Genomic DNA, 27213 nt, shown 5'->3' on the forward strand with positions numbered 1-27213 from the left:
TAGGGCACATCATCTTGATGAGTTAGCAGTCGGGGCACACACATCGGAGCAGCCAGCTAAGAAGCTGTTTCGAATTGACAAAGAACCATATATTCATGGTTTAACTGAAACACCTTTCACAGAAGCTCAAACTTTGAGGCACCCAGAACACACTTGCATGGTTCAATTTAAAATTCATCATCTCACAACATTTTCTGCATGACTCCGCCCCTTATCACATGAACATGCAATTGTGACCTTTTTTCATTCATGTATTACATACATTGGCCTCATTTGCACCATCCTCACGCTCCCCTGCCACCTTATGCTTGCTTTAATGTTCCCACCAGCCGCCTAAGATACGAGCCAGCCCGTCAGGCTGCACATCTGTGAGCACAGCATCAAATACATTCAATCTCACCAAACACACAAGCTCCATGAGTGCAGACATCTACTGCAAATTCATTCCAAACTGATTTTTTTAACATTTAATTGAAGCTGTAACTTCTAGACCGTAAACATTTTGCTCATTTAAAAAAAAAAAAATCTGCTTGACCAAAGGCAACAGTTTAGTTTGCTACTCGCTACTACCACCTTCCCAACTTCCCAAGGTAGGCATTAACCCTCAGAAAGCATTTCTTTGCTCAACACGGCAATTCAATTAAGATGTAATACAAGTTCACAACTTATTTGGGGAGACGCACAAATTGGTTGCCACAAATACAACCATACAGAATCTCATACCTGTACCTGTAAGTTGCAAATATGTTAATTTGGCTAATGGTCAAATGCCCAAATCAACTTCAGAATGTCCATCCATACATTTTTTTTAACCGTTTATTCCTATTATTTAAAAATGAAATTAAAAACAAAGCCTGAATGCAGCACACCGCACACGGGCAGGGCAGTCTTGTCAACTTGTCTCGTCAAGGTCTGACCTTTGCCTCCAATTCAGTTCGGTCAAAACAATCTCCAATTGCTAGATATGCGCATTGCAAATGAGAAACACTGCAAGGTAAAAGCACTTTGCATCCATTGAAGGTTAAAAGGCATGGTTTAATGTAATAGCACTTAATGTATTATTTACACATATCTCCTGGTTCAGTGATATGTATGTTTGTAATCGAGAGAAACACAGAATGCAGGAAGAACAGAGATTAAATAAATGCAAGTAAACCACAACTGCAAGATAATTTTTTTTTTTTTTTAAACAAGGGCTGCACAAATGTGTTCTTACTGATTTTTTAAATGAACTGTACTTCATTACATATTAGGGGGAAAAACACTGACATAAAACAACATTCAAATGAAAAGGAGCGGAGGGATAAATACAATTTTCTGACATTTCTTACAACTAAAAAAACTGGGAAAAATATTCAATAAAAAAGAAAAAAAAATACTAAAAAAAACAAAGCTCCCACAAAAAAATTGTCAGAAAAACAGGATATTTTTTTCAAGTGAATGCAATACGCTTCCGTAGGTATTGGACAAAAAAATAAAAAATAAAAATGTCCATCCCACCTATTTTCAATGATACATCATTCTTCGTTCCATCTATGAAAAATATAAAATTAGTCTTTTTGAGATTGAGTTCGCGACTGTGATGGGTTAAATGTCGAGGGCCAATTGCCTGTAAAAGTCATTCATAATGGGAAAAAAATGATCTTAGCAGATAATTGGTTCACATCATTTTGGTGCAGCTGGTTTTGAGTGCATCGTTTACAGTTCATCGCCCTGTGATTGATTGCAGACCAGTCCATTATGTAGTTTGCCCCCAAGTCACCAAGATTAGACTGGCCGCCAAAGAGCAGGTTCCGCACAATCTGACACCTCCAAACAGAACAACAGTGTTTGTTCTTGTTTGGGGTCAGGCCGCTTCCTAAGCTGAGATAAGACACGCTGCAGTATGACAATCAGTGAACAAAAGTCCTGCTGGAATAGTCTGACTCATACGCTTTGTCTTCTTCCGGGCTACTTTGCCTCACGCTCAGAAGATTTGCGCCCGCACAGGGTTGGAGAGATCAGGACCGGGGGGTGGGGAAAAAAATCTAATTTCACTTCATTTTCCTAAAATTATTTCTTAATTACAAGTTTCTTTTTTCGCTACGCTAGAGACAGGCAGGACAATTAAATGCTCTATAAAATGGCAGATGGTATAGTAAACCTGTGTATCCACCTGTGCTATTCATAACACAGAGCAAGTCATGCTTTCCAGCAGGTTCATCAGCTTTGTGTTCAATTAAACAGGCCCAGATTTCACACTAAGTCAGTCAATTTGGGAGTAAATTGAAACGAGTTTTTATTTTGGGATATTTGTGTTTAGTGGTGTGCTGTGAGATTCCACAAGGTGGCAGTGCATCACCTCTGCAGAGTAAACAGCTGCAGCTGATAAACTCCGTGTTATTGTTTGGAAATCATGTTCATCAGCTCTTGGTTTGTAGACTGCTCAATGGCAGAGCGCTCAAAGCGTGCTTGGATGAGACTCATATGTAACAACAACATACATGTCCATAATGTTCTTGAGCAACGACAATTAACATGTGTTCGTAACAAATCAGCTAGGAAACCTTTATAGAGATGAAATGTGACATTTTGTTGTCTTTGTACAGTTATTCCTTGTCCAAAAAAATAAATGCTACAAGTCTGAACCTTGATGCAAAGAGGGCACAGTGCGAAGGTTCCCGCTGTTGTCGATTTGGCCTCGAGCCGGAGAACATGAGAGAAAAGACAGACGAGCCATTCAAAGCAACCCAAACAAAGCGCCGTCTCGTAGATACTAACTGTCACGTAGAGAAAGAACCACATCTTGGCCCCCTCAGGCCTAAAGCTGAGGCTTGATTGCAGAAGATAAGACTTTTCGATGAAAACAAGCCAATTCACACGCTCACACCATGCACTTGTGTTGGCTCCATCAAGTAACAACCAATGACGGATTGTTGTCATATTTCCACTGGTCTCAATTCTCAAAGGATTGGAAACTCCCAGGGATCAAAATAAAAATACAATCTGACAAGCCACAATATTCGCCAGCTTTTTTGGAAACAACATCCATGCAGCGTTTAGAGAACCACTGACCCATGAGACTGGAAAATGTTGGCTCAAAAGGTTTTAGCGGGTGCGTGTGTTATTTGTCATCACTTAATGGTCGCAACTTTCAACAGGTTACAAGTGATCACCGACACTGTCACACCATCACTTTCCTCTTATTAGCACAGTCCTTAAAGGATAATCGAAAGGGGATTTACACTATTTTAATTTCTTCTTAACTACCACTCTGGCATTGGTGTGGAAGGGTCAGGGAGATTGGGCCATTCAAGTGAAACAGCAGCCAAGAATGGTGGACAAATAGGCAAATACAATTTGTGCTAAACACCTTCACATTATCATGCACAAGACATTATTGAAAATCTATTCAAGAAACAAAACAAGCAAACTGCAGCGCGCAGAGTCTTTGTGAGAAATATGAGCATGACAACAGCAAGAATCTCTTTAAAGTCCCTCGACATGTCTACCAATTTGGCCCTGAACTCATTCACTGCCATTGACGGCTATTGACGTCAAAAATTCATTTGAACTATTTCTTAGTTTAAAAAAAAAATCCACTTTTGTTAACAAGAGAATGAAAACCTAGAAAAAACAATTTATTGTACATTTAGAACAGATATAAAATGTATGATTAATCGTGAGTTAACTATTGAAGTCATGATTACAAAAAAATGTAATCGCCTGACTGATTGAAAATGATTATTTTTTTAAAAAAATAGGAGCGTCAGGCGATTTACATTTTTCATCGTAATTAATTGCATGACTTTTTATATTTTATATCTGTTCTAAATGTACAATTAAAAAAAGTATAGGTTTTCATACTTTTGTTAACAAAAGTGGGGAAAAAAACTAATAGAAATAGATCAAATGAATTTTTGACGTCTATAACCGTCAATGGCAGCGAATGAGTTAATAGCAATTTTCCAGGTCCTGGGAGTCAGTTTGAGGCCCACTGTCCTAAAGGTAGTAAAATGTGGAATATTTAAATTTGCACAAAAACTCAAAGACAACACTGCCATACTTCACAAAGCTTCAGCAACTCTCACAAGACGTATGCATATATTTTGAGAGCTCATGTCAAGTACAAGAACATCCATCCATCCATCTTCTTAACCGCTTGTCCTCACTAGGGTCGCGGGGGGTGCGCTGGAGCCTACCCCAGCTGGCTTCGGGCAGTAGGCAGTAGTCGCACCCTGAACTGGTTGCCAGCCAATCGCAGGGCAGTACAAGAACATACATACCGATAATCAAGCCACTTTTAAATCCATTTCCTTCCTCTCGAGCTAAATCAGCAAGGTCTTGGTGATTAGATTTACCTGAAGATTATCGGCTCCAGATTGCACCCAAATGATGGAATTTTACACCTAAAATTTGAGAAATAATTTTTTTCATCTACTCACACCTGTGCAAACAGTAAATTTGCTCATTTAAAATATATATACTATTCTTGAATATTTTTCGTTGCTGACAAACTTTTACTCCACACTTAAGCCCATTATAGACTGGAGCAATAGAGTGAAAATGAGTGGATTGTTGACTTGCGGCATGCGTCCCAAAAAATGTCAGGTTAAGGGCCATTGTGCTCCTATTAAAATGTTAGTCTGGAGCCTTGATTATTCTGAGAGATTGTAGTGTAGTGTGTTAAGAGTGATTTGTTTCCCTCCATTCTGCTCATAAATGGGGCTAACAATCATAAATGGTAAACATGTTCAATATTTACGATGAGAAAAAATATTTAGCCAATTGTTAAATGACACTCGAAAAGACAATAAACGGATAAATTCTCTACATAGTTTATGTAAATCTTGGCTCAAAGATGAATAATAGAGTGATTTGATTATGAACATTATTCTATTTCAAAGATGTAATAAATGCTTGCCTCTATCTTCCAAATTAGGCCCCATTCTATTATCGCCATCTAATCCCAGTTATGCCATAATCTGACTATCATTGCAGATTTGCACAGTTCTCCCACACACACACACACAAGTGGATCAGACCTACGGCAGCGTCTTGTTAATATCTCGCCGGCACACACGGCCAAAATCCTCACTTGAGTGGTTTAAAGCCACTGAGAACAAGCCATCATACTCTTCAGTCCTTTTTTTCTTACTGGAGAAATGTAGCTAAATCCTTGCTCCATCACCTCTCAGCCCGCCCCCCCATAATCACTACACCACCCCCCCCCTCCCCTCACCACCGTCTTGATCTGAGGCCTGATGCGGAGCTATGGAATTGCAAATGCATCCTATCAGACAGGGAGATAGATTTGAAGCGCTCCAAGGCCTGTTTGCCTGATATTACTGGGGCAGGAAGCTGATGAAAGGATAAACTATACGAGAGTCACAGACTATCACTAATCTCTCACTATATCTAATTTACCCGGGAAGTGAAAGCAAAACGCAGGCAGAGAGCGAAAGGAACGCACCGACGTGTTTCCGAAGGATGGGCTGAGCTTGTAGCAAGCGAAGGCTCAAGGATCACACTCATGTCACACATGATTTTGTGTGGAAATGTAACACCTGTGCTCCGCTGCCAGACAATCGGCGTGGCTTACATTACTGCTGGAGGGAGGAATTTACTAAAGGTATATTGCACTTGTCCGACTGTGACAGGGACAAACGTAAACTTCAACCTTGGCAAGCAAAAGCACTTTCAAGACTGGGAATGTATGCATCTTTATTCTTGACCACATCATTTATGCATCATGTTCTCAAAATGTCCCCAACTCTGTTGTACTGCATGTTGTAGGCGTGTTCATTGCCGTCCAAATGATGGGTTGCTACATGTAATTATGCTACTGATAAGCAATTTATGCTCAGACAGGCAACACCCAATGCAATAAATAAGGTGTGTGAGAATATACCTGACAAAAGGAGAAATGGGGCGAGGGGGTTATTTGAACCCTTTACAAATTTTGGAAGTTTGACCTCTCAACAGATCAACAAAGCAGCCTCAACTTTCAAGATCACATTGAGCCTACAATTCATCTTCTGAGGCATCAGCCAAAGTTTGGTTATTTTATTGTTGCTCCTTGTGGTATTTTCTTGTTTAAATGAGGTCATATTACCACAGTGGGAAACTTTTAATTTAATAAATTGTGTGAAAGATTATTTTGCCATTTGGTGTGGTCTGTGATCATGGACGTTATGACTCAAACGCCTTTGGCGACATAAAGCAAATTTTGAGATGGTTTTTGGAGGATCATCGTGATACTTTTTCATCTTCAAGTTTCATATTTCATAGCTCATATTTGATTTTCATTTGATCCCACTTAAAAGAGGAACTTGGGTCATTTTGAGGCAGCTTTTCGAGACGCGCTGCTAGCTAAAGTTGGCTAAAAACAACACGTTAGCTAAGATGCACTTGTTCTAATAATTGCTTATTTTCAATACACTTCTATTACAAATTTTAATTGTGTGCTGCTGGGAAATGAAACTAAAGACCTCAAGGAGGCTATTTGTAGAGAAATCTCAAAATCGACATTTTTGTCCAAACAATCTATTTTCGTGTCTACCGCAAAATGAATGCTTCCGACATGCGGACCCTTCGCCAAAGCGGGTCACACATTATTTCAATTGTTTGTTTTTGCTTTCCCTCTTAAAAAAATGTTTTCCAAGTGAGTTGCAGAGGTTAAAGGTCACTTTTATTATGGCTCAAGTTTGAGTCAAGCCAAAACATGTCAGCACAGAGAGCAGCATGTTAGCATTCTGCTATGATTGTGACAACCATCCCATGTAAATCACTCGTTTCTTGACCGCCTCCTTGCATTTCCTCTCATCTGTCAACCACATTATGAGATGAAAAACTAGAAAATACGGTGACATTTATCTGTCTGCGGCTGTGGCTGTGAGGAAGGGGTGACCACAAGTTCTGCCGGAGGTGGGCGTTGAAATTCTTTCTGACAGGGGATTCTGCCAGACGTAGACCCTCACAATACGTTGCAAAACATGCGACCGCAAATCCGATGACACGACTGCAAAGTCGATCATCGAACTGCGGCCTACGGTGTCCTGGTGCCTAGTGCACATATGGACACCCCTATGTTTGAACATGGTGTTCATTATGGACAATCTCTGATGAGCACAGAAGTCCAATAACAGAAGTCCAATAACAGAACCACTCGAGTTCTAATCGAGGGGGCCGTTCCTGCCAATCACGCCCCTCCAGGTATCAATACCATTTCCTACGTGAGCGTTGAAGTCCCCCAGCAGAACAAGGGAGTCCCCAGGGGGAGCGCTCTCCAGCACACCCTTCCAAGGACTCCAAAAAGGGTGGGTACTCTGAGCTGCTGTTTGGTGCATATGCACAATCAACAGTCAAAACCCGTCCTCCCACCCAAAGGCGGAAGGAGGCTACACTCTCATCAACCGGGGTGAACTCCAACGTACATGCGCCAAGCCGGGGGGCAATAAGTAAGCCCACACCTGCTCTGCGCCTCTCACCGTGGGCAACTCCAGAGTGGAAGAGAGTCCAACCTCTCACAAGAGAATTGGTACCAGAACCCAAGCTGTGTGTGGAGGAGAGTCCGACTATATCTAGTCGGAAGTTTTCTGCCTCGCACACCAGCTCGGGCTCCTTCCCCACCAGAGGTGACATTCCATGTCCCAACAGCTAGCTTCTGTAGCCAAGGTCCCCGCCTTTGGCCGACAACCCAGCTCACTCAGCATTCAATTTAAATTCATAAAATTTCTATTATTATTTTATTTCAGTAACAAATACAGGCACCAAACATGTTGTCCAGTGCTGTTTAAAAAGAAGTACATAAAAATCTACAAAAGAAAAAAACGAATCAACTCAAAACGCATTGATAAATTGGTAATAGAATCAAACAAGAGCCCCCTGAATCATAATGGAATCAAAATGAGAGGCGTTTAGCGATTCCCACCGCTAATACAGACAGTTATGGGGTATCCTTTTTCACCACACTTTAGCAATATCACATCCCCAACATTACACGATGCCACCATATGCTTGCAAATATGCCCAAATATGGTTACCCACTAATATAAAAAAGCTGTATGATGATTGTGATGTCGAGGGAGTATATTTTAGGGATAATCATTTCCTGATATATTTTTTCAGCATTTATTACTGTAACAATATTATTTTTATTTTCATATTTCTAATGTGGTGCAATAATCTATCTGAATGTTCTGAACTCTTGTTTTCATGAAAGTCACTCAACTTTTTTGCACTCACCATGAAAAAGGGCATCAACATGATGACACTGCATTTATACAGTGAAACTTTTTTATATATATATATAAGTGATCCACAAATATTTACATAAGTGCCCTTTTACAAGCAGTATTATTTCAATTGCGCTATAAAATACAAACAAAGCCATCAATAGTCGTAAATGATGCGCGAGCATTGTTATATTGTGACATCATGAGCCTTCAACAAGCGTTTATGTGCACCGCAGCATTCTGAATGCAAGACAATGGCGGCACAGGAAACGCAGACAGGAAATACACACATCCCTGCCTGCCTTTGTCTCTTGGCCAAAGGCTCAGCAGCAGAACTCAGCATAGGGAAGGTCACGGAAAGTGTCACATTCTTCTGTTTTACTGAGCCAAAGCAACTTCTCGTGAGCCACATCAAAACTGTGTGTTCCAGCAGGCTCTGTAATTAACTGGGAAAGAATGATGAAACAGAAGCTGCAAAGACAACTGAAGGCTTTTAACGACACTCCAACACATTATGGCAGCGGAGCCTCTCTTTTACTGGTCTCTTAAAACGTTCCTATTTGGATGAATCAAAACATTACAAACTGCAGTAAATAAAAAGGAAGAATAAAAACGAAGTGGAAAGGCCTTTTATCGTTTCCTTTTTCACACATTCACATGACAGTTTGTAGCCACATGTGACTAATGTCAAAAAGGTAAATACACCAAATAGTACAAACGGTGAACAACCCCCATACCTCATAGCTATGAACAAGTTCAATATACAGTGTAATGTGTAAAGCTAAAATTTGTTAATGTTTGCACATTAGGACGCAGACTTTTTTTCTTACCTGGAGTCTCTCCCAATTGACACAGCGTCACCTGAGCTCCCACTTTACTTGAGTTTGTCTTATTTTGAAAGAAAATCAAAGGTTTCCCAAACCTAGCTGTACTTGCATGTACGTATCTGCCCATACATGCTGAAAGGAAATTTGTACTTCATTTTAGTCGAAGAAAAATGTTTGTAAAAAGTCTCATTCTTACTGATATGCGATGAGAATGAGTTTCTCTGAATTGAGTTGAATTCTGCAATTAACAAATAAATACAGGATTTGGAGCAACAATATATGCAGCCATCCGAGCAATTGCTTTTTCTGGGACATACGTGCTTATTTCAGCAAGACAACACCAAACCACATTCTACACGTTAAAACAATGTGGCTTTGCAGTAAAGAGTACGGGTCTTAGACTGACCTGCCAGCAGTCCAGACCTGTCTCCCAATGAAAATGCGTGGCACATTATGAAGCGCAAAATACAATAACAGTGAAATTGAAAAATAAAAAGTTGTACATCAAGCACGAATGGGAAAGAATTACACCTACAAAGGTTCAACAATTAGTTCCCAAATGCTTATTGAAGTGTTGTTAAAAGGCAAAGGTGATGTAACAGAGTGGTAAGCATGCCCCTTTCCCAGCTTTTATGGTATAGGCATGCATTTTAAAAATAAATAAATAAATAAATGGTCCACAATAATACATAAAAATAATAATAAGTTCATCAGCTTTAACAGTAAACATTTTTGCCTTTGTAGTATAAGTTAATAAGGATTTGCTAATCATTGAATTCTGTTTTAACACCGCAACTTCATTGGAATTGGGATTTGTTCATTCTTGCCGTTTCGCCTCCTGAAGTCAGAAGCAGAGGGCCCGCTTGGGGGTCTTTGCCATGCAATCAATAAAGTCTGCAGTCTTATTAGATGAACTGCAGATAATCAACGGTTCTGATGCAGTTCATTCTCCATAATGAGAACCATAAAGCATGTGAATTATTCACAAGAAAACTTGAGGTCTTTGTTAAGATTCAAACTAATGGTCAGTTGCAAAATCAGAACCTCTGAACAGTAAACAAATAGACAGGGCAGCTCAATATTAGCAGCTTCATGACCTTTTGGTGCTACCACAGGGAATTTCAGAGGTGAACGTAAATGCTCGCAGAGGGATTTATGCCTCGCCCCGCCTTTATCTGTCAATCCCCAGATGTCATTGATTGAGATAGCAGTTATTTCTAACTGAAAAGACAAAAAAGGCTGCAAAAGAACCCCCCCCCCCCCCCAAAAGAGGTAAAGCACTGTGAAAATGTGTTCAACTTTGAGTAAGCTGAGATGCATTGGACCTGGTTTTGACTACAGGCAATTTGCAGGCAAACTGACCTCCCCAGCCAGATCTGCGGAAATATGCTCCCTCTTTAAGTGGTTAAGAACAGACAAAATTTAGCAATTTATACAAAAAGATGATGAGAAGATGGAAATGAATTTAAAAAATAACAACACCTAATCTTAATAGTTTTTTTGTGCTCCCCCCTCTACAGTTGTAAAGTGTTTTATTCAGGAGGCTAAAGAACCCAAGCCAGTTAGAGAACATACTTAACAGCAACAAAACTCAAATCTGTACGGCCTTTCTTATAATTTAGGGGTCATTGACGGATAAGTTTGTCCGATGATGCCCATTCTATGAATTATCATGTGGTGCGACCAAAAAGGAATTACCAAAGTAAATTGGGGCTTTTATTTTGAAATATTTTTAAAGACAGGAGCATCATCCACAAAAAAAGGGAAGAACGCAGCTGCTATCATGTTTGTACTGTCTCATAACTATGTAAAAAATTGTTTAACCTTTTAGCATCTGGTATGTATTTGTCATGTTTGGACATCAAGTGGTATGACCTGAAAAAACAACAACATTATTTCTATTATCATTTTACTTGTGTGGCTAGCTAGCTTGTTTTGTTTTGATGGCTAATTGTTAGCATCATAACTTTGATTTAAGTGTTTTATGTGGTCCGACCAACCATCATTTGGTGTGATCATTGTAGACAGCTTTCCATGATAGATGTCCTAAATTGTAGATAATAGTACAAATGTAGATAATAATAATAAATTAACTGTGCTGGCTCTGGTAAAATCCTTATCCATCAACGACCCAAATAGAGTTTGCTCCTTTCAAAAGAGAGAAACGCTTGAGCATGTAAAGGATCATTTTAGTTTTGCGATATGACAGTTTTTGTGTTTTCAGATGCGAAAACACATTCCAATCCCAAGTTTGGGTATTGAGCTCTTAAAAAAAACAACAACAAAAAACAAACCTTTCATCTATTTCTCATCGGAGTACTGGTATGGAAATAATCTTTCAAATAAACTATAGCAAATCACTACTCCACACTGGCACGATGCCCGTACTGGATTATCAGGTAATTGTCTTTGACGTTAATCTTGCAGTGCTTTCAGCTCTTCCGGTGCTGGGTCAACACAATAACCTCAGCTAATAACGTTACGCCTGCACCAGCTACAGCAGATCCCGTGCGTTTCTCTTTTGATAAAAAAGCACAGGGATGCAGGATTTATGCTCTTGCGTTGGCAATAGTCAAGGGCAAAAAAAAAGTAAATGCAAATATGTAAATAAACACATAAAAGCTGCTTATTATTTCTGTGGGACTGTCTGTGCAGATTGGGTCAAGCGCGCTGATTGCTTCATACTCACTGCAGGAAACAGGATCAATATGGACTTTGTACAACATTTTTGCTTTAGCTCTCTAGATGAGTGCATAAATGATGGATCGAACTTTTGGCTCGAAAATAATCCAAACTTATCGCTGTTTAACATCAGCAGGATCAGTGGCTCAACAATTACGCTGGCAAACTTCCCGACACTCAAATAAGCGCACTTGGGTGTAGAAAATGAGTCGGCACCGTGAGGCTACTCTGCCGCTCATGCAGCACAGTTGCTCATCAAATGCAACTATTAAGATAACGGAGAGTCAAAAAAAGGTAGACAGGGGGAAAATACAGGTAAGTGATACAGCGTGGGGGAACACACAAGAAAAGCACAAAAAATGATTTAAGTCAGCCCTGTGGGAAATGTTCTACGATTTCAGTTTTGCAGCTGCACTGCTAGCAATGAATGTGAAAGGCGGCCCCTTGAGATTGCATCAACTCTGAACAACACTCCGATGTTGCAGTATTACGTTTGACTACATTCCATCACTTTCCATCACAAAGTCTGTCAGTTAGGGTAACAGCAGGGACCCGTTTTAAACTAATAAACAATGTCTGCACCTATCCTGCATACGGTATGACATCCAACCGAGGCGAGAACTCACTTCACATCATCACTAAGCTTCCTTTTGCTTTGTCCGCCATGCAACAAAACACAACAAACGCAAGCATTCAACATTCAAATACGACAGTCACACAGGACCCTTGCCGTGTCACGTGACGTGAGTTTTCTTTGAGGCAAAGTAGTGCTGAGATTGATTTGATTCAATCAAAACAGAATTTTGCATTGAAGAAAAATATCCATCGGCTACAGTGATGAAGCAGCCATCTGAAATCAATCATTAATGTAAAAAATAAATAAAAATAAGACTAAAGCTGGGACTTTGTTTTTTTGGTAATGTGTTCCCCTCTGCTGCAAGATTACATAACTTGAGAGGAGGGTTATATCAAGGAAACACATTTCAAGACAAGTGCATTTCAAATGTGTAGATTTTTTATCTTAAATTTAGTAGATTGGAGATTACAATTAGCATTGTGCTGCTGCTACAAACTACAGGTTGACTCCAGTTGAACAAGCACATGAGAAGCACCGCCGTCCAAATGTATTTCTAATCACAAAATTCAGACGATGGTTTTAATGAATTTAGAATTATATAAATACAGATGGGCCATTTGTGGTTATTGGTAACTTTTCATTAGTATGTTTTGAACATTACATCAGTTTTAGATCACGTTTTAGGGAAATTGTAGTGGTAGAGCTCAAGTACGTAAAAATTGAAAAATTTAAGGTGCATTGTACACAATTTATATTCTGTCATAAAATTGTGATCAATTTTACAACGTGAATTTTTTCATCCAAATTAGCTATTGCTCTGTAAATTAGCAAATTTTAGCTATAGCTGTTCAAAAACCTTTGTATAAGAAACTTTTTTTTTGTTCACACCAAAAAAATTCCCTCCAAAAGTATGTTATCACATCTAGAATGGGATTCATTCAACTAGATTTTGGGGCGAATTAATATAGATTACAATAATAGGGTGGACTGTTATACTGGGGACAGACAATAAAATAGAACAAAATAAATGAAAACCACAGTTTTGATTCCTATTTATATTTAGAAAAGACTAACTAAACTAAAACTAAAACAATGACAAACTAAACAATGACAAAGGTTACAGTAATTTCTGAACTATAAGCCGCTACTTTTTTTTACTCGCATTTGACCCTGCGGCTAATACAAAGGTGTGGCTTATCCATCAGATCACAAGATCGCACTATAAAGGAAGCGCAAGAGGGTCAGGCAGAGCAAAACAAACCAAGTGAGTCCAAATACAGTAGAAGAGACAGAATGAGAGCGAGACTATTTGCACCCTCATTATGGAAAAGAAAGTAACGGGAACCCGGTGCGGTAACATTAAAAGACCTACGGCTTACAGTCGGGTGCGCCTTATATGTGTAACAAACTCGCGTATTCCCCAAACTTAGTTAGCACGGCTTATAGTCAAGTGCGCCTTATAGGCCAGAAATTACTGTAATCCTTATTTATTTAAATATAAATTGCAAATGTCTTTGTGCTTGAAAGTTTACATACCTTAGGGGAACACAACTATAAATGTTCAAAAGCTAAACAATGCTTAAAGACACAAAAATGCTATGAATTGTGACCAAAATTCACATGCACATCTCTACTCATGTCAACTTCACCCTCTGAAAATGTCAAAACAACTGCCACAGTATTTTGGATTTCATGGACATTAAAGCTTTTGCCACACCATACAGTGCAGTGCGCTCAATATGTGTTTTCACTTTCAAGCGCAACTGTATGCATCTGAAACTGATGCTCGAGACATCATTTAAAGGGACATCTGGACTTTGTTTTTTTTTTAAAGTTCATTACTCCTGAAAATACATTTTACAGGTATTATTTTATGTTCATGTGAGAGGGAAGACCACAATCTATGATCAAATGTTTTCAAAGGCTTTGTTCTTGAGGTAAAAGCTTCTCATTTTTTTTGTGCCTCCATTACCATCTTGTGACATCGTTGAACGTTGTGGAGTCAAAAAGTGAGTCCGTTGCAGAGAGAGCAAAAAAATCAATCAATCAACGGGAATCTACAAACATCATAAAACAGTGGTGTGCTTAAAGTGACTACTTGGGAAACAATCACAAATAGCAGCTTATCAAATAGAAGACATACGAGTGAGGTATGTGCCCGAAATAGCGGCCCTCATTGCTGCTGTGTTACCAAAAACAAACCAGCCGTGATCTTACGCGTCAGAAACTTCTGAACACTGCTGTTTAAAAATAGAACAAGCTTCTATTGTACACTGGGATTTATTTGTGGGCTGCGCACGAGCCAAAAGTGGGTTATGGATTAGTCGCTGGCTGTTTGATGACGAAGCACGCAGCCTTGGGAGGCGTCTTTGAAAACCATCTGCAGCCTTTTGAAGCCCCCTAAGTCTGTCCCACTGATGCCGCCGCCTGCGCTTACATCTCTCACAACTCGGCTCGAGCTAATGGGCGAGGAGAGCCCAAGGCGCATACAGTAGATACGAGCATCATATTTCATGAAGGCGAAGCTTAACAAGATCTGCTTGCTGTGCATTTGGTCACACAAATAGCGACGCGGCATCCAAAGCATGGGTGGGAGTGACTTTATAGGGTTAACAACACAAGGGCCGCGCCATGTTGCTGTGGTTATGGGACAAATAAGTGATCATGGAAGTCAAAAATCTTACTGTACCCAAAGGAAGCCGACTTCCACTTGCGACATGGGATGACTCCTCTGCTGCCAGCCAAAACTACGCTTCCAGGAGTCTCTGTGACTTGGACAGGCAGGGACGCATGTCTCCTGGAGGAGGACAGGTTACATTAGGTTACATGTACAAAGGCTTTTATAAGGCCAATAATTTGACTCCGCCTCAGTTTCTCTTTGAAGTAATGGGGCAGTTTTAATCCTTTATGTCCTTTTGCATGTTTTCATAATTTACACAGTGTTACAAATTATTATGTAAAAGTTTTTTTTTCTCAGTTTTAGTCGATGCAAATGATACTCAGCATAATGTTCAAGTCATTAGCTGTTCAGACATTTTATAGGGTATAAAGAAGTGAAAACACTTTATTGAAATCAACCATCTCTAACGTAACTCAACAGGTCTAGTGATACAGGGCAACACAAAAAACAAGAACTTTTTAATAATCCAATAAAACCAAGAGTGATGGAAGAAAAATATTTTATTCATAGTAATTGAAACCTTAAAACATGCCATTTATGAAACGATGGAATTTTCTTTCTTTTTTTTATTACTTCCTGTAGTTGGTAGGGATGTAACAATATCCAAACATCACAATACGGTATTATCATGATATTGTTAGGAGGTTGGTGATATATAAAAAAAGGTCACAATATTGTAAAAAGAAAAAAAAAAGCGAGCGCTCATACTATTAAAAAACAACACAATATTGTGCTTTTGTACAGCAACAACCTACAATCTCTAAAAACACTTAATATTGAGGCACTTAGTTGCTAATGCACGCACATATTGCGTTCCTCCACATATTGACTCGATTCACAAGCATATAATGATTAGCATGGATTTTAAACATAGAAGGGCCAAAACATGCCTTGTAAAAATGTACCTGCACAAAAAAAAAAAGCCACCAGAGGGGGCTAGAACTGCACAAATAAAAATCAACCCGACTTTTTAACAGATGTGCTGCTTTTAATATTGTGACATGGCGACGACGATATTTGGTTTTAATATTGCAATATCGCAATATTCCCTTTATCGTTACATCCCTAGTAGATGGTCCTCCTGTACGAATGTATTCTTCAAACCTCCTGTTGAGATTCCTCAATGACCACTGCAACATCGCAGCTGGGATTCCATTATTGTTTCTCAACTCTTTTACTGCCAAACGTTATCCAAAAAACAACCTCGACAGTGCCAGACGATTTCGAGCATTTTAACTTATCTTTCAAGGCAAACAAAATATTGTGTACTTTCACTACATAAAACTTTAATTATTTCATTAGAAAAAAAAAAGTGTGTTACTACTTTATTCCGTTCTTTACTAATCACCATTCGGAAATAGGTAATTTGAGTGACAGTGAGCGAAAATTGAAAAGATGAGAAAACAAGCTTTTTGTGAAAAGATACATTTTCTGCACAACAGTGACTTTGACACTAATATTTTTTGTTTAGTGACGCTTTGTGAACTAGATTTAATATGACAAAGGCTTTGGTCATTCACGTCATCATCCTTGAAAACGTTCTATTTCATCAGATTGGTCATGTTTCAGTGTAATTCCATACTATCGGGAGCCCATTGAAAAGAGATGCAATGCTGCCATCTGCTGGCCATAGTTAGTGGGTGTTTGTGATTTCACAAGTCTATTGAGTAGGCAGCGCTGCGCAACAACTTCCACTGCCCATTGAGGACAAAAACGTACTAAACGTCAATGAAAGTTTTTGGCAGCATTCATTTGGATTTTAGTATAGGTCATTAAACGTTTTTGGCAGTAAAAGAGTTAAATGCCATGTTTTAAGGTTTTAGCTAGTATGCATAAAATATTTTTCTTCCATCACTCTTGGTTTTATTGATTATTAAAAAGTTCCCATTGTTTTATGTCACCCTGTATTTTAACATAGAACCCTTTATTTGAGAATATCTTTGTAATTCTTTACATCCACTAAAGTTTTGTGGATAGTTTCTGCAGAATTTTCTTTGCAGGATGTCAGAATAGTTTCACAGAGCTGCGGTATAGAGAACAGCCTGAATCATGTTGAGAGATCTGGTCGCCCCCTTTACAGGGTTTAGAAAGTGTGAAATGGAACAATGAAAAGTATGTGGAGTTTCAAATGAAAGCGGGTGCTTTCCGTACCGAGTCAGTCATTAATGACAGTGCAGCAACTCATGCCGCAAGCAATACCTCTGCATGATGAGCTACTTTTGCCTTAAGCAAAGTGCGTGGGAGGCAGTTGCAAAAGATCAATGAGGGTGGGAGGCACTTCCCATCCAAACAGCAGCTCTGGGAGGTTATGCTGACATCTTGCCAAGAAATTCCAGCAGAAACTGTCCACAAACTCACATGTTCAATGGACAGAAGAATTGTCAAGTTTGGATCAAGTAAAGGGTCCAATGTTTAAATATAACTTGACCAGATAATGATTGAAATGGCTTTTGGTGATTGAACACAACCTCCTAACGTTGCAAATTCAACACGTGACTAGTTCCTGTTCTTTACAAGCTATAACATGTTTTGAAACTATAATGTGCTGAATAATTTGGGACAGTGAGTTTTTGAACTTTTTTTGGTTGATAATTGAAAAGCTGGTTCAAAAACATTCTAATTATACTCGATAACAGTTATGTCACTTGATTTGACTGTGAGGAAAAATCACACAAAAAAATCTTCTGAGTTAAGTGGTTGTTAACCTATTAATACGCAATTACGAGTATATTTCCCTACAGTTGTGTAGTGTATGACCTTTCTTTTTTTTAAATCTGGTTTCTGATTATGATCTTGTTTTTGTTTTTTTTCAATGTTCTTTATATCTATTTATATTGATTATTTTTATTATCACAGTTTTAAAATCCTTTGCACTGAATGGTCTGCACTTTAATGCTTTGTTGCACTTGTTGTAATGACAATAAACTGAATCTGAATCTTTTAGACAAATGAGGTGAACATATATATGATACATGCATGTGTTAAAGCAACACCACTGAAAATGTATTGTCACAATTTTCACTCTCACTCTAGAACAAAGAAAGATATTGGATAAAACAAGGATACCTGTTGAAGGGGAAGTCAACCCCAAAATGGTCTTCACAAAATATGCAGACCCACAAGTCTAAACACAGCATACTGATTAATATATGAGTTAAGCCGGAAGCTTCAGAAAACAGCTGAGCTTTGATTGGTCGTTGCCTAAACCTGAGCAACTGTGATGTCATATTCAGTCAACCTCAAGTGGCAACGAGGCCGCCCCCTGAGAGAGACAAAAACGGGTGGATCTTGCTGCTTAACTCATATTCCATAAACGCACCATTAATCAGAATGGCATGTTTGGACTACTAGTGGATGTACATACAACATATTATTTTGTAAAGACAATTTTTGGTTTGACGTCCCCTTTAAGGGGCATCCATGTTGACAGAAGTTTGCCCTACATGATAAAAGACCAAAAAATCATTACATGCCCTTTAGTTTCTCAAACCTGGGGAACACCTTTGAATTGCAAGGATGTCACAAATTGGAGTAAAATAGCTGTGAATATCACCATAATGCCACTCTGTACAGCATTAGGTTGCAATTTTGAGCCTAAAAGCAAGGCATGCGCCGATAAGAAGAGGAGTGAGGACAGCGTAAATTCTTGTGGACGTATAAACAACCAAGACAAAGCTGTGTTCTTTTTATATATTTCACGCATTTGATCGATCACGGCTGCTCAAAGAGCCCGCTGCTTCAGGCTATAAAACAAGCCTAAAAGTCTAAACATCCTCAGGAAACGAGTGAAAAGCCCTCCTACGCGGCGAAAAGAAGCTGGACGATATTGTGATTGAATGCTTGACATCATTCATTCAGTCTTTTTCTTTCCTTTGTGGTACGAATTATCGTTTGTTTATCCAGACTTGCATTTGCCTCTTTACAGCGATGTTCACACTTGAGATGATGCAGACAATACGAGAACTGTACTGGCTGGTCCACCAATATCAAGGCCATTGAAGTGTTTGATCTGGTGTTGCCGTGGCAACGAGACACCGCTCTCCTCATTACGAGCAGCAGTAACATGATTTTGAAGCTGCTTCGGCGCAGTTCTCACAAGTTGTTGCACTGTATATCCTTCTATTTATTTTAATTGCATGAGGAAAATAACAAAACTTTCCAAGTAATACTCCACTTCTGATTGTATAACCGCTGGCAACATTTGACATGCCTATCCAAAATTGAAGAGTATTTTGTAAAGGAGGCACCCTTATTAACCTGTAAAATGACAACTCTAAAACGAACTCGTGTTAACTTCTGCAGACCGAATTGATATCTCTGCCTCGAGGGAGGGTTTGTTGCAAACCTGTGGCATTGCACTGCATTATGAATAACAATGAACGCGATACTGTTGTGAAGTCAACTCAAACTGCTGAACACACACAAACACACCAGACTAGCAACTGCAACAGCACTTCTTTACATCATCCATCCAACCCATTTCCTCATATATGTTCACATTTAGGTATTCATGTCAAAGTGGGGGAGGGGGGATGTATCAAAACAATAAAATGAGTCTTTGCGACTATAGTTTATGTTCATTGTGATGCACCATGAGCAGTTTTGTCCTCCCTTGATCAAAACTGACATTTCTCATCTTCTTTCACTGGACACCATTTCCACGGAGACACTACTGAGCTGTGCCCTCATCAGACACGAACCAGGCATGTCCAACTGTCGACATGCAATCACAATCTCGCAGCTTCTTTCAATGGACTTACTGTATGTCTTTATAAAAACTAAAGAAATATAGCATCTTCTGGCATTATCAATCAAATCCACGATCACCGGTTGCAAGTGAACTGGAGTCTATGCCACCTGACTTGGGGCAATAAGTGGGGTACACCCCGGATAGGTCGCCAGCCAATCACAGCACACAATCATTAATGTGACTTTTAGCAGATGTTGTTTGATGCTTCCACAAGCCAATGAGCAATCAGCAGAAGTTTCTACAGTGCAGCTACTATTTGATGAATGCTGCTCAGAGGCCCTGAGTAATATCATTGAGTAAGTATGCCACAGCTGCCGGCATTTGCTGTTGTTTTGGCATAATGAATTATTAATTTCAGAACCGCTAATGCCTCCTCTCAGCCACAATGGAATGAGCTTGAAGTAGTTTCCTGCCTCGCGTTAATTACGCTGATAGTCAATTTTTTCCTCATTTTCCATGAGTGACATTCTGCGGCAAAAGATTGAGTTAAGTCCCAGCAAGTCATAGGAAACAGTGTGTATTTACAAAATTACATGCTTTAATGAGAAGTGGGGGGTGGCCTTTCCTAATGTGGCCTAGCGTGCTAGCACACAACATGTAGCATGGCCTAGCAGAGTTAAAGTCACACGGATGTTTACAGTCCAGGTTAGGTACCGTCCACAAATTACATTTCCAGAGTGAACAATGTCAATGGTGATTTGACTGGTGATTTGAGCCTCTGTAACAAACAACTTGCAGACGCTCCCCAACTTCTACCAGCTACACTATGAGCCGGTCGGCCAGTTTCATTTCATTTAGTCTGTGGCTGTACTGCTTTTGAAGAAGTGCTTCTTTGCTATAGGGCATAGTTTCACCTTTGATGTCCGCCGTGGGACGCAATAATTCCTCGTGAGTCTCTTTGTTGTCATTCATGCCATGTTATTTAATGTGTATTTTACGCACGCGATACGATTCGGTCCAAAATGGCCGATACTGTACTTAATGCAAAAATATTCATAAAAAGTGCTATAAAATCATAATCGATAATTGCCCATTTTTTCAGGGAAGACTTGAAATTATAATAGTTTTTCATAAGTCTTGTATTCCTTTAAAGTTGGCTGCATTTGCGGGTAAATTGGTCGCAGTGTCGAGCGCTGTGTTACCAAGTGAGAAGTGAGAATCGCGTCACATGGTTGCGACGACGATCTTGGTGGGACCGTATTGTAGGGCGTCAGAAATGCCTGATGATACTCGACATTTCAAGACATAGAGTTTAACCAAATGGCCACGATAACTTACTTAAGGATTATGTCCTTGATCGGTCCACAGTTTCCTCCGGAATCGAGAAAAATAAACTCCTTCGTACTCCAATTTGCACACCCGTACACATGACAGCTAAGCATGTTGATATTGTTTGAAACTATTCAAAAACGCTTAGCAACTCCACGCTAAAAAACATATATAAATTATTTACAGCCACAGCCACACGTATATCTGCCATAGTTTTGAATCAATGCTGCAAGCGCAACCTATGATGACGTGGGCTGGAAAGGGCAGTCCACTTAAAATGCCCCTTTGTACGGTAGCTGTCAAAGTCTGTTAGTTCCAGAAATCCACCATGTTGGATGTAGCAGCGAATGTAAACAAAGCCGTACTGAAAGGCTGCACATTGTTTGTTTGCAAGTCAAGAACATGTTCAAATGCAAGAAACTAGTGGGATTTTACAAGGGCAAACTAGACTGCGAAACCGGAGACAGATGACACTTATTTGGATACTTCGACCAGATAAATATGACAATAAGTCAGAGAGAACAGCGCTGCTTACGTTGATACATCCAAGAGGGTGGAAACGCCACGATGATGTCGATAATGACGCGCAGTGCAATACAATAGGCCCCACTGTATCTTGTTGACATTATATATATATATATTTCATTTTATGATTTTCTCCAGTGTTTTCTCTCTGGAAGCCCTGTGCAGCAGGAGCTGCGGTGGGCCGTGGCCGTGGTCCTGTCCCAAGGGGTCTCCAATTGCTGTGTGTGCAGGATCTTGCTGTGCTGCTGGATCGCAGCCTCTATGCTGATTGCCTGTAGCCTATGGTCCTGTCCTAATGCAGACAGCTCCTTGAGACATATCTCGAGCTTGCATTTTTTAATCAGATTAATCACATCTTAGAATTTTATCACATGAACAAATATTCTCAATGTCATACGCAAATGTTTATTAAATGCTTTACTTTAATGTATGTAATTATGTTTATTGCTCAAACAACCTGTGCTACCTTAAAAGTAGCCATCCGCTGTCACGCTAAAGGATAACCTATGGTTAAAATTAATAGTGCGATTAATCATGATTAATGCGATATTTATATATATTCTTCCATCCATCCATTTTCTTAACCGCTTATCCTCACAAGGGTCGCGGGGGGGGATTTTTCAAAAATGTATCTCATTGTTATGTTAGTAACAACCAAATAAATAATATAGAGCAAACTTGTCATGACAGTCGGTGTTCCTTATAAGCCCTGCAACTTTGCAAGTGCAAAATTCCGCCTAACATGGGGACAACAAACTTTGTGGGTTGTGTTACTAAATCCATTCATTTATCCATTTTCTATACCACTTGTTCTCATTAGGATCGCAAGTGAACTGAAGCCTATCCCAGCTGACGTTGGACGAGACGTAGGGCGCACACACGGCTGAAAACGTAACTTAAATGCAATAGAATTGGTTGCATTTAACAAAGAAAATCTTCAGGACCTCAGTAAACTACATCATTATGACATCAGCCAAGGCCAGCAGAGTGAAACACTCAGTCCTTGTTTTTAATCAACAATGATGTCCCAGCACCAGTAGATTCTATTGTTCTTTCTTTCTGCTTCACACGTGTATGATGTGTTGTATAATCTCGGCATAGTGTTTACTCGGGGTGTAAATTGCGTAGTACCTGGCAATTCAATCCATATCACGATTCATAGGTCAGGATTTGATTCATTGCCGATTAATCCCGATACAAATCTATAAATTGATTATTGTGATTTTTTTTTAAACTTAAATTTAGAAAATACTCATCAGTAAACTTGTACATGTAGTGGAGGCCGTGTCTCAGGGTGTAGAGACAGTCGTTCAGTAACCAGAAAGCCGTCTGTTTGATCCCCGCTCTCCCCAAGTCATGTGTTGTTGTGTCCACACCCAGTGTGAATGTGTGAGTGCATAAATAATGTATCCACTCCATAAAAAAGTAAAGCGTCTTTGCGTGTCTAGAAATGCGATATATAAATCTGATGTATTATTATTATTATTATTATGTAGTTAGATTTGTATACAAATGTATTTATTTATCTGAAACGTCAGGCTTATAACTAAACCACTGTATTTAACAAACAGGTTGCAGTCTGTTTCATGTAATAAAATATGAAGGCTTAATGTTCCATTAATATAACATTCTTCCATGCTTAAAGTGTGAACCCTAACCCTAACTAAGACGTTTTGTTGAATATTTCCATCAATAAAAAGATGTTTAAACATCGATTTGGCTGCATATTGAATCGACTCGAGAATTGTGCACTGTAATATCGATATATTGCCGAATCGATTTTTTTTTTTAGCACTCATAGTGTTTACAGAACAATGGCTGATTAGAGGGACTTCAAATCCACTTCAGTGGGTCAAATGGGACTAAAACAAGACACGCAAGAAGGCTCAGTCTACTATTACTTCAAAGAGATGAGCATTGCTCCCTATGGCAACCAAGAGCTAAGTAGAACAGAGAGGCACGACACTAGACAGATATTGGCATACTGTACATACACAGCTGCAAAGTCTAGTGTCTCTTTCCACAACTGTCTGCAGGAATTTTGAGGGGGAAAGTGTAAAACAAAATGTAGACGTTTTTGTTAAGCTGTACAAGTCATTTTCAATCATATTCAATACAGTGTGAGCATGACATTTTTAAATGAGCAAATTTGCACTGCTCAGAAGAACCCCAACCATGCATAAATCATCTCAACCAATTGAAATTTTTAATTATCCGCTCAGCTGTCACACACAAATAAAGCTGCCACCCAAAACTAATGCACAAGCTCAGGACAGGACAGCAAACGGGAACAAATGTTAAAAGCGTGTCAATTGTATTCAGTGTCATAGTGATCTGTAGCCCCTTCTGACTTTATGAATAACCGCCTAAAAAAAAAGATAAGCATCTTTATTGCCTGACGTTCTGTTGAAGAACAATCCAATACAAGCGGGTCAGCGAGGCTGTCGAGAGCCTCGCCGCCACCCTCGCCTCGGTTCTAATCACATCTGAATGAAGCCATCCATCCTGATTACAGAACAGCAGACCAATTAAACACCGCCTTGTTGTTATTCCTCTATCATTAACTACAGGGTGTGCATGAGAATAATCCGCCATTATCTGCCATGGCCTTCCCGCTCTCCCGACATGCACACTTCAACGAAACCTGTTCACAACGACTCTTTGGGGAGCAGGGTTTATTTATTGATGGCGCCTGTGCCAAGTTCAGTGGCTTTTTCATTATTAATGATAATGAAAGCTAGCAAAGCATGTAGCGCACAAAATGTTAAACCAGGCGGTCTGACTTGTGTCACAATGTGGTGTATGAGAAGGGTGACGGATGTCAAGACAACACAACAGGTCTGCTGTGTTCAGAAAACTGCTTGCCTGCTGCAGTCATTTCAGCTTTGAGCTTTGATGAAAGGCAACAAAAACAGAAAGGCAAGACGTATATTGAGAAATTCACATTGCAGTGATATGAAAATGTCACCAGTTCCACTTGAAACGGGTGCGAGTGTCTTTATTCAGAAATGGTGGCACTCCAACTAGAGGAAAAACACACAAAAGAAGCAGGCATACACAAACGTGTTTCACTGTCCATCGGAAGGCATGGAACGTAGTGGAGTATGTAGTAGCACACATGCATCTCATGTTGATGCATTTATGTGACCCTAGAAAAGTTCTCGTGTTTACATTTGAGTAAAACTTAATTGTGGTACAGTGGTGTTGAATTTGGGGATCATAAATTCAGCCGCTAATTTCCTCCCATGAATCAAGGATCTACTGTATGTCATAAAGTGAAACAAATGCAAAGTAAAATGATGATTGGGCCTTGGAGACCAGAAAATAAAGGTCATTTTCCCTTCAGGTATCACTGTTTTTTGATTGACCGCACATGCAACATGCCTTCGCCTCCAGTACGGCAAAAAAAAAAAAATGCATGAAAGGCAGGAGCATTGCAGGCAATCCCAGCACATTGAAGTGACATGCATAATCCAGCACGTACCACTGTCCCTTAGCTATCTAGTGTTGCCAGACAGCACCCCACCCTGAGAGGCTGACATTTGCGGTGACAGTCTCAAGACCAAGTGACCGAGTTATGCCTATTGACAGGAAAGCCATGTCTCTCCATGTGACCAGGGCAAGGAAGTCCCGATGTGACACACTGAGCTTCTGGTGATGATGCCACTTGGCGCCCAAGTGGAAGCCGTACAGCCATGTCTGCAGGGGAAGCAATGACAGCAGCCCCAACGGGACCACAGCTGTCCTGGATGTCAGCTTGCCAAAGAGTTGTAGGAGTGTGACATACGGCAGCAATCTGTTCTTCCGAAACACTGCAAGGAGGAGAAGAACACCCTCCACCCTCTGGGTGCAAGGTCATCCCAATAAAGGTCATCCTCTGAGAGGGGTTCAGACGAGAAATTGAACCTGAGGCCAAACCAGGCCATATGGGCAAGGAGATTGGAGGTATCTTGGATGACCTGGGTGCAAGAGCAGCTTACAAACATTGAGGAGAGGGAGAGCCCGAAAGGGAGCATAAGGAACTGTCAGTGGCGACCTCTGTAAAATGGAGAAACTGCCTGTGCTGAGGTGCAATAGGGATGTGAAAGTAGGTGTACTTCAGATCAACGGATGTGAACCACTCACTTCGGGTGACCATCTATGACAAATTGGCCGCAGTTAGCATGTGGAATGGCAATTATTTTAGTTGACGATCGAGTCCCCTCAGGTCCAATATCGGCCAGTATCTGCGATTTTGGTTTTTTTGGGCCACTAGGATATAAATTGAATAGAAGCCCCTGGGGTGTACCTGAGGATCTAGGGCCTCGATTGCCAGAATGGCGGACAGCCCTTGGTCCTTGGCCCCTTTTCCAAGGTCTTTGCCTTGCTGATGATGGTTGCGTGTATCCATGGGTCAATTTAGAGGCCAGTAAATTAGCTGCTGATGGGAAAAAAAACTGCTGCCGGCCCCCAGGCCTCAATCTCTGGCCCTCAGCCCCTAGGTACCCTGGAGGGACGATGGGTAGGAGATGCGAAGTCCACAGCGAGTCTCTGTTAAAGGTCGCTGGGGACCATAACACCCCTTGACATGAACCTGTGGTAGAGCAAAAAGGGAACAGCAGAGGGCCACTGGGTCTACTTAAGTCAAAATTAAGGCTTCCTAGTTTCAAAAGTTCCAACTGTTCTCTCCAGTGCCACTCAGCTGAACAAAAAAAGCTCCCAAGTCCCAGTGGAACAGTTCCGAGACCCTCCATGAGATCTCGGAAAAAAGAGACTGTGCAAGACACACCAGGTAGTGAATATGGACCAGGAGGGACATCTTTCGTCTGAGTTTTCTAGTCATCACTAAAAGTTACTGTACTGTGAAATCTACCCTCCTGTATGGATACAGAGAGAGTGTACATAAATTGAGCCCAGTTCAGGGTTTACCCCAGAAAAATTGTTAAGCCCCGGCCCGGGAAAATATTTGTCAAGGGGGGTGGGCCGGCGTGCGGACGACAAATGGAACACCAGCCAGTAGACCGACATCTAGTGATTACTATTCACCTTTCTTTGATGAGGAAATGAGTGTGTACTGCTGCTGCGACTACTACTTAGTCTGGCGGTGAAGCTCGGGAGTTCCGAATACCCAGAGCGCATACTAGGGGTGCAATGGTTTTAGATTTTGGTGTACAATTATAGTCTGAGAAAAAACGCGATTTTACGGTGGATACGGTTATTCTTGTAGACATAAGAAAAAAATCACATCAGCATTCTTTGAAAATGTTTATTTTTAACAACAATAAATAACTACAATACAAATACTTTGATTTATTCATTTTAAATTGCTGCATTTTAAAACAAATACAGCAGATTAGACAGATGGCTCATAGGCTCTTAAAATAGGGCCTGGGCACTATGTATAACAAGTGGACACGATATGTACCCTCTTTTTCTTTCATCTTTCCATTTATTTCCATTTCAACCATACTTAGAGGTGAAATGTTTGCCCACAGCCTTTAAACTGGCGATTTGGGCAGTTTACCACTTCACATGTAGGCATTTTGCAGCGAAATGCGTATGCCGAGATACATTTCTTGGGAATCCCAAGATGGATGCCCCGCGGCTTCAAAAGTCTCGGCCTATGGCCTCTCCAGCGGGAGCTCTCCGCCCGGCCGCGGCCCGGAGCCCCGGAGTCGGCCGACGGTGTGCCGGTGGCCCTACCTACG

The 27213-nt window shown here is 40.2% G+C and overlaps 1 protein-coding gene across 5 annotated transcripts in view; it reads right to left on the minus strand.

The window, feature by feature from the left end:
- LOC147178435 (IQ motif and SEC7 domain-containing protein 1-like) overlaps positions 1–27213 on the minus strand; it is a 127713-nt gene that overhangs the window by 79545 nt on the left and 20955 nt on the right. For 3 of the 5 annotated variants that reach the window (XM_086069781.1, XM_086069780.1, XM_086069789.1), the window contains one exon: positions 14992–15099. The exons of the other annotated variants lie outside the window; for them this stretch is intronic. In XM_086069781.1, the coding sequence (XP_085925907.1) occupies positions 14992–15099 (108 nt within the window). The remainder of the gene's footprint in view (positions 1–14991; positions 15100–27213) is intronic. 5 annotated transcript variants of the gene reach the window in all.

The sequence above is a fragment of the Leptonotus elevatus genome, chromosome 2 (genome assembly GCF_054856555.1).
Source record: "Leptonotus elevatus isolate MCC_2025b chromosome 2, RoL_Lele_1.0, whole genome shotgun sequence".
In the NCBI taxonomy this organism is placed as follows: Eukaryota; Metazoa; Chordata; class Actinopteri; order Syngnathiformes; family Syngnathidae; genus Leptonotus; species Leptonotus elevatus.